Raw genomic sequence first — 14,069 nt, forward strand, 5'->3', positions numbered from 1 at the left:
GGGGTTTGAGGTGCTCGGGCCAACGTCGGCGGGGGAAGTTGTGGTGGCCCGGCGGCGAGGCAGTGGTGGCGGCGACGTGGGAAGGTGGCGTGCTGCGGGGCATGCATGTGGGTGCGGACTACTGGCGAGGGCACCAGAACTGGGTGGCGGCGGGGGCAGGGTGGGACGACCTGGGGTGTGTTGTCTATGGGAGGAAGGGCATGGAGCCACCGATAGGCGGGCCAGGGGAAGAGTAGGCGGGCGTCATGCATGTCCATTTCGTGTCCGCGCTTATGCAAATAAATCCCAAATTTGGACAGAGAATGGGTCGGCACCCGGACGAAAAGCGGACGCGATTTCGTTTGTGTCGACGCATTGGACCGGCTTTTGTCCGTTTTGACTCAAACGAACACGCACGGACAAAATTGGTCGGCGCGCGTTGCAGTTGCTCTAACCACCTAACCACGAAGGTAACAATGATAACAATTGCTCCTTTTTTTTCTTTGGTCTCTCCAATCCAACGAAAATGGTGCTACTTCAATCCAAAGAAAAGAAAAAGGATCGGGGGCCTGACGAAAGTTGCATGTCAGGGCAGAGGCAGACTGCGGGCGGGCGGGCACAGAGCACTGCCAACCAACCAAAAAATGAAAGAGAGACGAGACCATTGTGGCTCGTATACCAGCATCCATCAATGCAAGTGTTTCCAGCGATGAGTTCACCCGTGGTCCCGGTGCGAACGTCCAGGCACAAGCCCTGCCTCTCAGCTCTTGCGTGACCAGATCCTCGCTGATGGACCGACGGAAGACAAAGCAAATACTACTCCGTGATTTTTTTTTTATTAGTATCAAATGTTGCCGGTGGAGAAAATGCACGGTCGTGAGCTACAAATTTAGCCCGTTAGCACGACCAGTGTTGTGTTTCTCTTTTCGGTTCGGATTTAAAATTAACAACGCGATACATGTAAGTTGTTTTTGTTTTTGTGAATGCAGGTTATTTTCAAAATCTCTGCAAAATCCTCGTGTGTTTCTTTCAACCGCTGCAGCCATGGAAACAACACATTCTAAAAATTGTCAGTCAAAAATAAAATAAAAAGTCCGAAAATAACTGGGCATGTGCTTTTCTGTAACCCCAGGTGTTACTTGTTGCGTGATAATTGGCGTGCACGTGGTGGCCAACTGCTCGCGTCGCCCTCAAAGCGCTCGCCATTTTTGGTTGCGCGTCGTCGTGCCCGGGGATCCGCATCCGCTGGGTTGATGATTGCCAAAACGGCGGGGCAACCCGTAGGGGCGCGCGGGGAGGACCACGAGCTCGCGAAGGACACATGTCGCACCGGAACCGTTTCTCGCTTTATCCTGCCAGGTCAGAGTCATAATCTGCCTGCCTTCTTGTTCTTGGGGGGTTTGTGTTGTGCAATGTGCATATATTATTTCGATTTCCTTGTTTCTGAACCTACTAGTGCAGTACATATTTTGAAACGAGTATTTGTGCTACAGGGACGTCCCCACCGTCTGCAGCGTCTCGGTGGACGGATCGTACAGGAGCTTCCTGGTCTCCACGGAGGACCGGACCGCGGAGGCACACGTCGCGCATCTTGCAAAGGCGCCCGTCCAGCGGAGCACCTCGTCACCGCGGTCGCCCGGCACCAAGCGAGGCGTGGACGACGCTAAATGCATGCCCCCTCCTCTTCTTGTGGGGTTGGCTCGTGTCATCCTTGGTCGCAGGCGCATCGGGGCTGTCACGTGCTCGCTTCGCCATGCATCTAGTGGATGTCATTCCGCTCATGATTTTTCTTGCCTGGCTTTGGACTGACGGTAGGGTTAAACTGCACGGGCGTGGCCAGTCGAACCAGGACAACTGCCTTCTCTAGCGCCGGAAACCTGTGGCAGTGCTTCACATTACGATCCTTAAGGGCTTGTTCGGTTGCAACATAATTGAAGGGGATTGAAGTGGATTGGGGTGGATTAAATTCCATACAAGTTAAAATCTTACTCATTCCCCTCCAAACCTCTCCAATCCCCTCCAGTAGAGGTTTAGGCCTTCTTTGGATTGGAGGATTTTCACAGGATTTTCATGGGATATCAATCCTCAGGATTGTTTCCTATGAAACGCATTTGGATCAAAGGATTGGGCCATTAAAATTCCTCAGGATTGGGTCTTTAAGGTGCTGATTTCAAAGGAATTTACACATGAGGTCCGACCTCTGGAAAAAATTCACAGGATTGGCTATGTCATGGCAATCAAATCCTTCATTTTTCCTATTCCTTTGTTTTGCAAATCCTGTGATCCAAAGAAGCCCTTAACCGAACAAGGCCTAAATGTTTCATTTCTTTTTCTCTCAAAAGGTGTGTTTTTCAAAAAAAAAAAAATCACACTACCTGGGTAAATTGCCGAACACCGCCGCAATTGGTGCTAGGATCGCTCTACGCATGGATATCGCTGTTCATTCGATCAAAAATATCACCGTTCATTACGACTGACGAAAGGCTGCTCAGTTATTAGTTTACATTTTTTGTGAACAGACCAGTGTATCTAATTCAACATAGTGTCTGAGCTAAAAGAATAAATTGCAAAAAAGAATCACCCCAATTCGGCACCCTAATTCAAAAACCGTCACCATTCTTTTTTTTTTTCAAAAAGACCATCAACACTGTGGTGATAGTTTTCAGAAAACACTCATGACATGATAAGCAATGTTTGATACAGAATCTGACAGATGAGTCCCACGTGTAAGTGATGACATGGATAAAAAATAGAGGCCGTTTTGCCTGGACCGTTAAGTTGATATAGGGCCCACCTGTCAGTATCTCCATTCCTCACTCTCTCTCTCTCTCTCTCTCTTGTGCATTTTATCAAGCACCCTATGCGCACAACCACGCCCACACCATGGCCGTCACCACGGCCGCCACCTGCAGCTCCCCTGCGCACTTCCCCCCTCCTCCTCCTCGTCCCGTCACCTGCTCCACGCCGCGCTCGCCGGACAACCCGCTATTGACCAAGCCACGCGTGCCCGACGGCATCCTCTCCAGCCACGGTCGCCGTCGACAAGGGAACAAGCCGCGCGCGCCGGCCAGCCGGTTGCGGACCGAGCCGTGCGCCGCCACCCCCAGCTCCTCTCCGCGCGCTTGCCCTCCTCCTCCCGTCTCCTGCCATCCCCCTCTGGTCTAGCCCTGGCCCCACGAGTGAGGCCACAGAGGAGGCAGAGCTCGCCGGGACGCGACGCTGTGAGCTAGGCCTGCCGGCGACCGACTAGCGTGCAGGTGTGGACATGCTTGGTGCGGGGCGACGACGCGGCGAGGCAGGCCTGCCGGCGGCCGACTAGGGCGTAGGCACGCTGGGCGCGGGGGGCGACCGATGCGGGAGCGGGCATGCTGGGCGCGGCCATGGTTTCGTTTTTTTTTTGGGAACGATGGATGCAAACTGTTCAAACATAACAAAGTTAGCGCCGTTAGTACATGCGGGCGGCGTGACCATCCGTCAAATTTTGCGTCAAACTGCTATAATCGGTCAATTAGCGTTTTTTGAAAACTGTCACCACAATGTTGGTGGTTTTTAAACTGAATGATGGTGGTTTTCTAAATTAGGGTCCCAATTGTGAAGGTTTTTTGCAATTTACTCGAGCTAAAAACATAAGTACTCCCTCCGTAAAGAAATATAAGATCGTCTTACATTTCTTTATAGAGGGAGTATATCTCAAATTCAAATCAAAACTAAAACAAAAAAACACAGTTTCCTCCTACGTCAAACTTATATGATCAAGGATAGTCACAAAGTGTAGGCGACGAAGTATGGCCATTACTGTTCATTACCACTAACGAAAGGCTGCTCAGTTAGCACACATCATGTTGCAGCAAGCAGCGTGTGTGACAGCACTGAGAAAAACCAAGGAAACACGAGTTAACTAATACAAAATCGGCCATTGATTAGCCAACCCAAAGCCTCCACGGGGAGAACAAAGAAAGTGAAGTTCGCGGCTCCAAATGAAGCAAGGTGAAACAAGCTCATGCATAGCTAACAGAATAAATCAGAAATAACCGTCTACTCGTCCTTTCGGGGCTTTTTCTTCCTTGTAGCGAAACTACTTGGTCCAACAGCTTCCACTGACAATCGCTTTGTCCTGCTACAAGAGGAAAGGAAATATTATACCTAAGTGTGTGTGTGACATCAAACATTATTCGATTAGAAGAACTGTTCTAGAATACCTTGAAGCCAGTTCCTCCGACACTTCATCATCCTTGTCAGCCATTTCGTCGTCGTCCTCGTCATCTACCAGTTATTTTTCCAAATCAGACAAAGAACATTCCATAACATAAATTTTCTGTATGCGGCAACTTTAAATTTAATTGATAAAAAAGTGCAGTATGAAATTCTCCTACTGAATTGGTTACGCAGCAGCAAGATAATCACTTATGCTGAAGATCACAAAATTAATTTGGTGCACTTTTAACACCACTGAAAGAAATGATTGTGTTTGCTTTAACATTGCTGAAGAAAAAAGCTGAGGGATCACGAAATTCAGAAGCAAGGAAATGCCACAAAATGATATTGAGCACATCACAATGTAACCACAAGGTCTTGCACACATAACTTAAATTGCTTGTTTATACAATGTAAATTAAACAAAGGAGCTTGCCAGAGGATCATCTGATGATAAGTTCATAACAGATAACAAGATCCCAAAAGAAGGGGACAAGAATATTCAGCCAAAAGTAAAACTTTGGCGAATATAACATCTGATGGCAATGTTTTTAGCTTCTTGTGGAGATGTATATTTAACAAAAACATAAGGTTGCCAAAGCTGCCGCTAAGAAGTTTATTAGACAAGAAAAATAACTGAAAAAAACATAACTATCAACTTAGAGGAATGCAAATCAACTGAAGACATCCCACTCAATAGGTAATTCACTATGTGCACATTGCCCTTGTATTGGCGGTGAATCAAGATTCACATCCCACCCAATTTGCATCCCTACACATAAACACTACTACCTCTGTTCCAAAATATTTGAAGTTCTAGGTTTGTCTTAAGTCAAACTTCTTTAGGTTTGACTTAAGTCTATAAACAAATGTAGCAACATCTACAACACCAAATTAGTTTCATTAGATTCAACATAAAGTATATTTTCATACTATATATATTTGATGTTGTGGATATTAGTTTTTTATATAAATGTGGTCAAACTTCAGGAAGTTTGACTTAGGACAAACCTAGAACTTCAAATATTTTGGAACGTTCAACATGCTAGCAGTCATCCTGTCCAAATTGGCTACAGAACTACAAAATGGACAAAATTATGTTTCTCGAATATTGTCTGCAAAATAAGTTACTAGAGATTCATCACCTAAAGAGAAGATATAAGGGCAACAGTTGGAACCGAATATTATATGACGTGATAAAGTAAAAAACATCTACCATCTACCAAATATGTTCTAAATTATAGAAGTAAACATTTGAGCTTTGCTTAATAAAGCAGTTACACGTGATAAAAAGAATGACACTTACCGGATGCACCTTCATCCTCTGCTATATCATCCTTCCCCGGAGAGGACTCCCATCGGTCTTTCCCGTCATCATCATCCCAACGACTTCCAACAGGAGGCACCCAAAATTCCGAATCATCTGAATCATCAATTTCTGGTTCAGGTTCTCGTGGCAAAGAAGGGTTGACAACAACAGCTTTCTTCTTCTCCTTCTCCTTCTTCTTGTCCTTCTTCTTGGCAGACTTGGATTTCTTTGTGACTTCATTTGACTGTTCACCTTCTACTTTGCCTGTCTCAACTGATGCCATCTTTTCCTCTAGCTTTTCTGTCAAAATAGGGATAGGCATGTTAGATATAGGAGCAACCAAACATGCCAGTGCAATGGCTTAAAAGTAGTGTTGTATGGGAGATGAGAGTTCCACCAAAATGTATTCGAAGAGATGTACATGACCAGATATATTCCCAACTATTTCCAGACCAGTGAGAAGACAAATGAAACAAAGCGCTTATTGCAATTCCAAAGCAAGTTGCATAACATAATTCTACCCAAATAACCATCTGCTATCAATCCATAGAAAATTGTTCAGAGAAACGGACCAGCTAATATTTCATAACAATTACTTTTGATGATAACCAAAATGATGCACATGGGTGTACAAGAATGCACCATGAGAAGCAGACAGATACATGGAAATGGCAGTGGGAAATTCATCATGGTTCTTTAACCAGTAGAGAAATAGATGAAAAACAGAATAGTACATTTTATTAGCAACAGCATATGATGTTCCATTTGCCACACTTGGCACCACAGACAGTATTGTGCAAAACTCACTTTACCTAGTTTATTCAGGAACCTCTTCCCATTTACATGCTTCCAGATGTGCTCCTCCGATTTGTTTATGGTGTCCCCGGTAATGTTGCATACAAGCTTGGACCTGCAACACAATTGCCAACTCAATTCGACAGACCAACATCCTAAAAGGCAACAGCTAAACCACAGCCGAATTACAAGCCAATGAGTCATGTTTGTTTGTTAGTACTTGTTTGGCACACGATGTACGTTGCATTTAGAACCCTAGAATCCCTTAAGGGCACTTAAGGGATAGCCGATCAAATAGCCATGGGACTGAATGAGCAATCTACACTCCTACACAAAGTATTTGGGACAATCTACGTTGGACACGCATCAGGCAGCAAAATACAGAGCAGAGGAGCGGTACGCACTTGTGCTCCGGGTGGGGCTTGAAGGCGTTGAGCGGCGGCTTCTTGTGCGCGACGCCGTGGTCGATGAGCGCGAGGCGGCAGGCGCGGGACCGCGCGTAGGCGTCCTTCTCCCGCTCCGGCAGCTCGTGGCCGGTCTCCGCGCACCGCCACCGCCCGCCGCCGGCGTCCTCCCAGGTGGGCTGGCCCAGCAGGAAGCTGCCCTCCTTCTCCCCGCCGCCCTCGACGGAGCCCTGGGGGCTCGACGCCCCCGAGTCGGACGCTGAAGCGGCGCCGGCGGCGGCCTTGCCCTTTTTCGCCATTAGGTCGTCGGCGAGTCGCGAGCCTGGAGGCCGTAGAGAAGAGGGGGGCGGAGAGGAGAGGTTGTCCGCGACCCGAGGGTTTTGCCTCCGCTTTGGGGGCTTTGGTGAACTTTTCCCCTTGCTTTCCTATGATGAAACAGGAATTGTTGCCAAAAAATGCTGCATTTTGGCACGGCATTATCCATGTCGGCCATTTGAAATTTTGGTTCTCAAATTTCAATTTTAATTTTCATACTCTGCTTACGAGTCTGGGCTCCGTAGAATTTTCCAGAAGCCAACCCCATACACCCGACCAGAGGGCGTAAGAAAATGCCTGCTCTAGTTTAGCATGCGCGAGGCTAGGGATAAGAGCTGCCTTGCCTCGGTTAAACTCAGCTCAAGTTAAAAAAGAAAAAAAAATATTCGCAAAAAAAAAACTATCTGTTTGGTTTGGCTTCCAAGCAAGTCTGCCTGACCCAGGCAGCGCTCCCAGGCGCCGTCTGGGGCTGAGATCACTGCCCCAGTCCTCCATCCAACTTTCAATCAAACATCTCCCAGGAAAAAGTTCACATGGCCATTTCTTCCAGCAACATCCATGGTATTCTCACGGTATGTACTCTAAGCTCACACTGGAAAGTTATACAGCGACTATTTGTTCAACCAAACAGTACAGCGGGGCCGACAATACGGACACGCCGAACCGACCAAACATCTGTGCATCCGGAAAAAATGAAGTTACAGGAGACTATCAGCAACCCTTGCTATCTAACCCTAGCTGGATGATGTTGGTACAACAGAGCTGCTGCTGTGTGCAATTGCACACCATGGTACAGGGGGCTGTGTGGCGGCCCCAAGCACAACATTTCTAGATGAATTAGCACCTTTACAGATGCGCCCGCCCTCCTCTGCGCACGCACAATGCTGCTTTACCTACAGGGACTACAGTCAGAGGGCGAGGCGGCGGATCAGAGGAGGGATTATCGGCTCCAGTCAGCTTCTCTATGGAGTAGACCTGTCCAGGAACAGCCTTGTGAGCACTTCGTCCCTCTGAAGCGGTGCTCCAGTCTGAAATGCTCGCTCCAGGACCGTTTGCCATTCCTTCATCAGGGATTCCTTTATTTGTTGTATGGCGGTGTACTCCTGATCCATGATCAACTCTAGCTCCTCAAAGTGTTTGATCTTGTATTGGATCTTTCTTAGCTGCCAAACATAAGATAACAGCCGTCAGTGATTAAGAAACAACTTGGTCAGCATCTATGATGTACTCCCTCTGTAAACAAATATAATATGCTTTAGGCCACTAAAATAGTGATCTAAAATGTCTTACATTCGTTTACAGAGGTAGTACCTTTCAGCTAAACCTAGAAACCCAAAATACACTACATTTATGAAAATTTAAGCAAGGAAAGAGGAAGACAATTCACCTGAGTTTCAATTATGGACGCCATTAGAAGCTCCATCTCCCGCTCTTCCTGGTCCGCGAGCATCTTCGCGCGGGCAGCAGCTACACCAACAGCTGTTCCAACAGCTGCCCTCACTTGATATGCGGTAGAAATAAAGTTTTTTTCCATTTTCTTATCTGGCATTAATGACAAAGCATTAGTTTGAGGTGAGCAGAGCAGTCATGACACAAGTAGAGAGGCCTATAGGCTGGAAACTCCATTCGTTTATTTTATGGAATTATATCAGCTGGCAGATCCCAACCAGAATCTGCAGTTCACCAATCTGGCAAACTACTTCTGACGGGCAAGCATATAAACATTCTAATTCAGTGTGGTACTGGGGGTTTCATCAGTTAATACAGGTGGTATGGAAGCATGCCAAGTGATGTAAAAAAGAGACCCTATTAAAGGCCTAGACAGGTGGCATGACTAAATTCATAGCCCTGGCTCACCAATTTCATTCCGTGAAAAACAATCAAACAACAAATAACCCCAGATGGCATGTCACACAAGCACCATCCAGTAAGTGAAACTGTGCAAGCACCAAGCCCTCTGATAGCCGTCAACGCATGTGCATTCTGACATTTTGTGCTTAGATTTTGTCGATAACCCAAATTTAATCTCTACTACCTCATAAATTGGAGTTGGTGGTGGTGGTGAGTTCACTTCCCACTCCACCCCAATCCCCCTCATCTATCTAGAACCCACCAAACCCTTCTGGTTTGGAAGAGTTCACTCCCACCCCATCTGAATTTCCCTCATCTATCTAGAACCCACCAAAACCTCTGGTTTGGAAGAGTTCACTCCCCACCCCATCAGAATCTCCCTCATCCATCTAGAAACTACTAGACCCCTCCGATTTGGAAGAATTCACTCCCCACTCCACCCCAATCTCCCTCATCCATCTAGAACCCACCAGACCCCTCAGGTTTGGAAATAAATAATAGAGAAAAAGTAAAAAATAATGCAGCTGGGAGCCTCGAACCTCACACATGCCTCGACACCCAGCTCGACCAAACCAGCAAGTGACCACCTCACTCATGTTTTGAATGGGAAAGTATTTTGTAATTACATGTCGGTATGTATTTTTTTTTACCATAACACAAAGCAGTCAATGCACCAATTATCATTTTTCCCGATGTGACTGCTCCCCAATATGCATCCTCCAGCCTATCCCCCCCCCACCCCACCCCCAACCCTTCTCTAAATCTCCGTCGTCCTAACTTCCATGTTGCGAAATCTTGCCATGGATCGCTAACCGGTGCTCCCATGGCCCTGCCGTTACACAAGTGCAGTTTAAACTGCTTTGCTTGAGTTCCTCTTTGCAGTATTCCAAGTGCATTGGTTGTCGTATAATACTAGTCCGATACAACTTCAATTACTTTTGTGGTTCCGTACCAATGCACGGGCATTATGCTAGTAAGCTTATAAAATTCAGGACATAGATGCTGATTATAATACTACTGAACTTGTTAAGAGTGGTAAATCTAATCCTAAGATGCATCAGAAAATGTTCTGATGACAACAACGTTTATCAACAGATAAAGAAATATCATGGAATCAAATATATTTACAGTAGCTCAAAATGTGAGAGAGAATTAGGCCTACCAGGAACAGTCTGTCCATGCATTTCTGCTTCCTTATTGCCAACATTGCAATCACTGTAAAAATGTCATCTTAAGATAAATAGATTGAACCAATACTAAAAAGAATAACAAGTTGCAGCACATGTTTACCTCTCTTGGACATGGTTAGAAGAGAATGATTTGACTTGGTATTCTTTCTCGCTGAGATGAAATGCCTTCTTTGCTTGGGGATTTTCATTGCCCAATGCTTTAATTGATGCAGCTGCAGCTGCAGCCACAACATCTGGGCTCACCGCGGTAGTCAGCAGTGCTAACTGAGGTAGTATTAGCAAATATCAGTGATCTGCTAAAAATCTTTGTACATCCTTAACAAATTAGTTTCTTCATATGTTATATTTTCTTTATTACCTGCTCCATTAATGAACTGGTGACATCTATTGACGAACATAAACGCCGACGCTTTGAAGGATGGTCTTCAACTAATTTATCAGCACCATCTTCCTCCCCGTCAATCTGCATGCCATCAACCATATCGGCCGACTGACTTGATGCCTCCTTCACAATAAAGTGGTTCGTTTTGCCATCAGTAGTTTGGTTTGTATGGAACCTACTATCAGATTTACCATTATTTATGTTGCCCAGCATATGTTCACCAAAAGGCAACTGAATAAGCCTAGCAATGCACTCTGTTTTATTCTTTGTGCGGACATGCTGGGTAATAAGATCCCAGTCATCTCCATGTTTTAGGACACCTTCTAAAAGGAGTAGCGTCTCTGCATCTGTCCATGCACTGGAAGCATGGTTGTCAGAGCTCTCCTGTTTAACAACAGAGCATTTATTTGCTTCCTCCTTCTTTGCGCTATTGGTTGTGCAACACGTTGAACATACTTTAAAACCATCCTGAAAAGAAAATGCATAAACATTAGACAGCAAATAATTTCCTTCATTTTCCTCATACCTTGATGCCATCTGATCCATCTCAATAATAAAGTACACAACTCAATCAAATTGTAGCCGACAGTTTAAGCACGGCCCTCTGTAAACAGAAATAAATACAGTACTTGGATAAATTTCATAAATAACATTTCACAGCATGTTATCCAATTAAAAAGACTACTTTGCTGTGTTTGGTGCCTGGAAGAGCTGAAGTGAGCAGATTTTATATGCGGGACACTGCTCGACAAAGTGTTGAATGGTGCCGTGATTGGCTGTAATGTGTTTGCAAGTGTGGGTGATTCAGCCCAGTGGTCCAGGTATCTTGGTGTATGTACAAGAAGCAGCCAGAAAATTCCCCCAAGCAACCTTCCAATTTTCGTGGTATCAAATCTACCATCGCCCCCGAACCCTTGCCGCCAGCAGTGGCCCTGAGCTCGGTGGCGATGTTGATCTTGACGAAGTAGATGGCGAGCTAAAGGTGAGTCTCGCTGTTGGTCAGTGACAGCAGCATGAGGTGAATGTGCGGAGGCTTGAGGATCAGAAGCCTTTGCTGGCAGATAACGGCGGTGTGCGTGCGATCAGGAAAACAGGGGCTCCTGCAGAAGGATAGGTATGAAGCTAGGAGGGAACACAAACTGTGTGTGTGGAGGCACCAGTGTGCATTTATCTTTAGGAAATGCAATTGTTCCTCGCGTTGAGCCAATTCTGAAGATAGGATTGATGCCAAATGACATCGATTTAAAGAGTGCCAGAAATTACTTAATTTGATCGAGGAAGGCATTGTTGCTCTTGAATAGGAAGGGAGTAGAGGGCTTCATCGTGGGAGGGAGGGGGGAGCTGAACCGTTGCGCCTCATCTGTCCAGGTCAGCATATTTACCGGTTGTACCGGTAGCTCAGTGTCGGTTCAACTCATTATAGTTGCACCACTGAGGATATCCGGTTGCACCACTCTGCTCGCGGGATTAACATGCCCTCTAAAGTGGTTGAACCGGTGTGCTATTGTTGGTTGCACCGGTTCGGTCTTCGACTGCTAGTTTTCTGCCCGTTGGGCTCGAAGCAGGCCATACCGGTGGTTCGGAGTCAGTTGAACCGGTCAGTCAGGATCTACACCGATTCAGCTTCCAACGGCTAGTTTGAGAGGGTGGAGTATCAAAATACTATCCTTGACTGGCTTTGGTAGGTTATTGGTGCCATTGGAGTATTTATTATTGACCTTCCACGCATAATGCGGATAGTGGATATCTGGAAGCATCTCATCGAATACTGAGATATTTGGCGGGAACTCACGGGGAGTGCATGGTTCAAGAAAAATGATTGCCTGGACATCAATGGTACTATGATGCTGATCGGGCCAATTGCCTTGATGATGCGTGATCAACTTCAAGGGTGTCCTTGCGGGAGGGAACTTTGTATCCTTGGAGAAGCAAGAAGCAATCGACAGCGTCCCAATCTAGTGTAAGAGCAGTGTATAGAAAATCATTTCAATGTGTTTGAGATGTTGGATGAGAGTCCTTCTGTCGGAGCTATGACCAATAAGGCTTTGGTGTGACAGCAAGTCAGCAATCAATGTCGCGAACAATCCAGTTCAGCATGACCGAACTAAGCATGTGGAGATAGATCAGTAGATCACTTGGTCATCAAAGAATGGCTTGAGTATAGAACACAGTCTATCTAGTGATACAAAATATCAAAAATTGGTAGTACCTTCAAGGTTTCCACCTTGCCGTCCTTGCACTCGTCGCCGCAGAAGCCGCATATGGGCCCCTTCCCAGGCGTCCACTCCCCGAACACATCGGTGTACGAGGTGAGCTGAGGCAAGCGGAACGCGCCGTCCGCGCTCCCTCCTCCCAGTCTCTCCTCCACGAAGTAGGACGCCGGCGGGCGTGGCGTCACCTGCAACCCCAGGGGCGCCTCTATGACGGCGCCCGGCCCAGGCTGCTGCGCCGCGGGGCGGGAGGAGGTGGCGGAGAAGTTGATGAGGCCGGAGGCGTCTAGGAAGCCAAAGAGCTTCCGGAGGAGCGTGGCGTCACCGACGAGCGCCTTGCGGACCTCGGTGAAGGTGAGGCGGCGGGCGGGGTCCTCCCGGTACTTATTGATGATGTAGTCGCGGTACTCGCGGTAGATCCGGGGGTTCCGCGACGCCGTCCCGAAGCCGGTGCCGCCGGCGCCGCCGAAGAAGTCCGGGAGCGCCTGGCGCTCCGTCTCGTGGATGTCGTCCCAGCGGAACCAACCTGCGGGGCGGAGGACGCGCAATTGGTGAGGCGGCCAAGCTTTTCTGGCCCACGCGGCCCCGGACTAACCCTAGTAGGAGCGCGAGTCGGGGAGGGAGCGCTTACCGGACGAGGCGGGGATGGTGTAGGGCTCGCGCGACGGCGGCGCTTCGCCGGAGGAGGCGGCGCCGGCCGCCGCCGGCGACATGGGGGGAGGGCGGGAAGAAGGGGAGCAAGGGGGTTGGACGGGGCGATGCGGGCAGGAGAGATCTGGGCCGTCGGATCCGGAATTAAGGGGTGGATTTTTAAGCTAAGGTCTGGTGGTCTCCTTTTCGGGGGAGAGAGAGGGGGGGAGGAAGGAGACGGTGCGGTGCTGTCCGAGACGAGAGTACGAGGGGTGCTTGGCGAGATTTGTTGGTGCGCGTGCGCGTGGGGCTGCCTGCCGCGCGGGGCTCGTGGTCGGGTCTCGTGATATGGGCCTTTGTTTTAACAGTTTTGGGCCGTCACGGTGCAGCGTCCGTATCCTTAGTTCGGTTATGCTTTGGCCCAGAGAGACAATTTGTACTCTTTTTTTGAATTCGTGAACTAAAATTTTGGAACATTTATAAAATATTTAGTAAACTTGTAATTTTTTAGAAAAATAATAATTTTAGCAGCATTTTCAAAGTACAAAAGTAAAGTAAAATTTATTTATTTATTTTTAAAATTTTCCTGTGGTAGCAAGTTTTAGGAGGAAATCTGAGTCAAAAAACAACCAAAATAGGTGTCCGGGCAGGTTATTTATTTACGTAACACGTCTTAACGGTCGTCGGTACTGTGCAGTGAAGTAATATGGGTGTCCCACACGACCAAGCGAGTGCAAGGGTGTGTGATTGCTCGCCTGACATTGTTTTAAACTCACTTCAAGTGTCGGTTGGCACAACGGCGCTCGTGCG

General features: G+C 47.3%; 2 protein-coding genes across 3 annotated transcripts; both read right to left on the minus strand.

The window, feature by feature from the left end:
* Positions 1 to 3,713: 3,713 nt before the first annotated feature.
* Positions 3,714 to 7,059, minus strand: LOC119364608 (surfeit locus protein 2-like). Of its 2 annotated transcripts, none has more exons than XM_037630091.1 (5): positions 6,682 to 7,059; positions 6,295 to 6,392; positions 5,480 to 5,782; positions 4,179 to 4,242; positions 3,714 to 4,093 (listed from the first exon to the last, which is right to left on the minus strand). In XM_037630091.1, exons 1-5 carry the CDS (start codon positions 6,978 to 6,980, stop codon positions 4,015 to 4,017), a joined length of 843 nt encoding a protein of 280 aa, XP_037485988.1. In that variant the 5' UTR covers positions 6,981 to 7,059; the 3' UTR covers positions 3,714 to 4,014. The 2 variants fall into 2 exon arrangements, with proteins under 2 accessions (XP_037485988.1, XP_037485986.1); XM_037630089.1 differs by having other exon boundaries at positions 3,714 to 4,096.
* Positions 7,060 to 7,540: 481 nt separating this feature from the next.
* LOC119364607 (SWI/SNF complex subunit SWI3A-like) lies at positions 7,541 to 13,501 on the minus strand. The gene is made up of 7 exons (XM_037630088.1): positions 13,261 to 13,501; positions 12,629 to 13,155; positions 10,396 to 10,887; positions 10,138 to 10,301; positions 10,010 to 10,062; positions 8,384 to 8,538; positions 7,541 to 8,159 (listed from the first exon to the last, which is right to left on the minus strand). The coding sequence occupies exons 1-7, from the start codon at positions 13,340 to 13,342 to the stop codon at positions 7,959 to 7,961; spliced, it is 1,674 nt and encodes a 557-aa protein (XP_037485985.1). The 5' UTR covers positions 13,343 to 13,501; the 3' UTR covers positions 7,541 to 7,958.
* Positions 13,502 to 14,069: the final 568 nt, after the last annotated feature.

The sequence above is a fragment of the Triticum dicoccoides genome, chromosome 2B (genome assembly GCF_002162155.2).
Source record: "Triticum dicoccoides isolate Atlit2015 ecotype Zavitan chromosome 2B, WEW_v2.0, whole genome shotgun sequence".
NCBI classification, from domain to species: domain Eukaryota; kingdom Viridiplantae; phylum Streptophyta; class Magnoliopsida; order Poales; family Poaceae; genus Triticum; species Triticum dicoccoides.

Coding starts and splice junctions, on each gene's coding strand:
- LOC119364608 (XM_037630089.1), bottom strand. CDS start 6,980: ATGGCGAAAAAGGGCAAGGCCGCCGCCGGCGCCGCTTCAGCGTCCGAC. Junction 6,393..6,681: donor AAGCCCCACCCGGAGCACAA/GTGCGTACCGCT, acceptor ATTGTGTTGCAG/GTCCAAGCTTGTATGCAACA. Junction 5,783..6,294: donor GAGGTTCCTGAATAAACTAG/GTAAAGTGAGTT, acceptor CTATTTTGACAG/AAAAGCTAGAGGAAAAGATG.
- LOC119364607 (XM_037630088.1), bottom strand. CDS start 13,342: ATGTCGCCGGCGGCGGCCGGCGCCGCCTCCTCCGGCGAAGCGCCGCCG. Junction 10,302..10,395: donor CCAGTTCATTAATGGAGCAG/GTAATAAAGAAA, acceptor ATACTACCTCAG/TTAGCACTGCTGACTACCGC. Junction 8,160..8,383: donor CGTCCATAATTGAAACTCAG/GTGAATTGTCTT, acceptor TATGTTTGGCAG/CTAAGAAAGATCCAATACAA.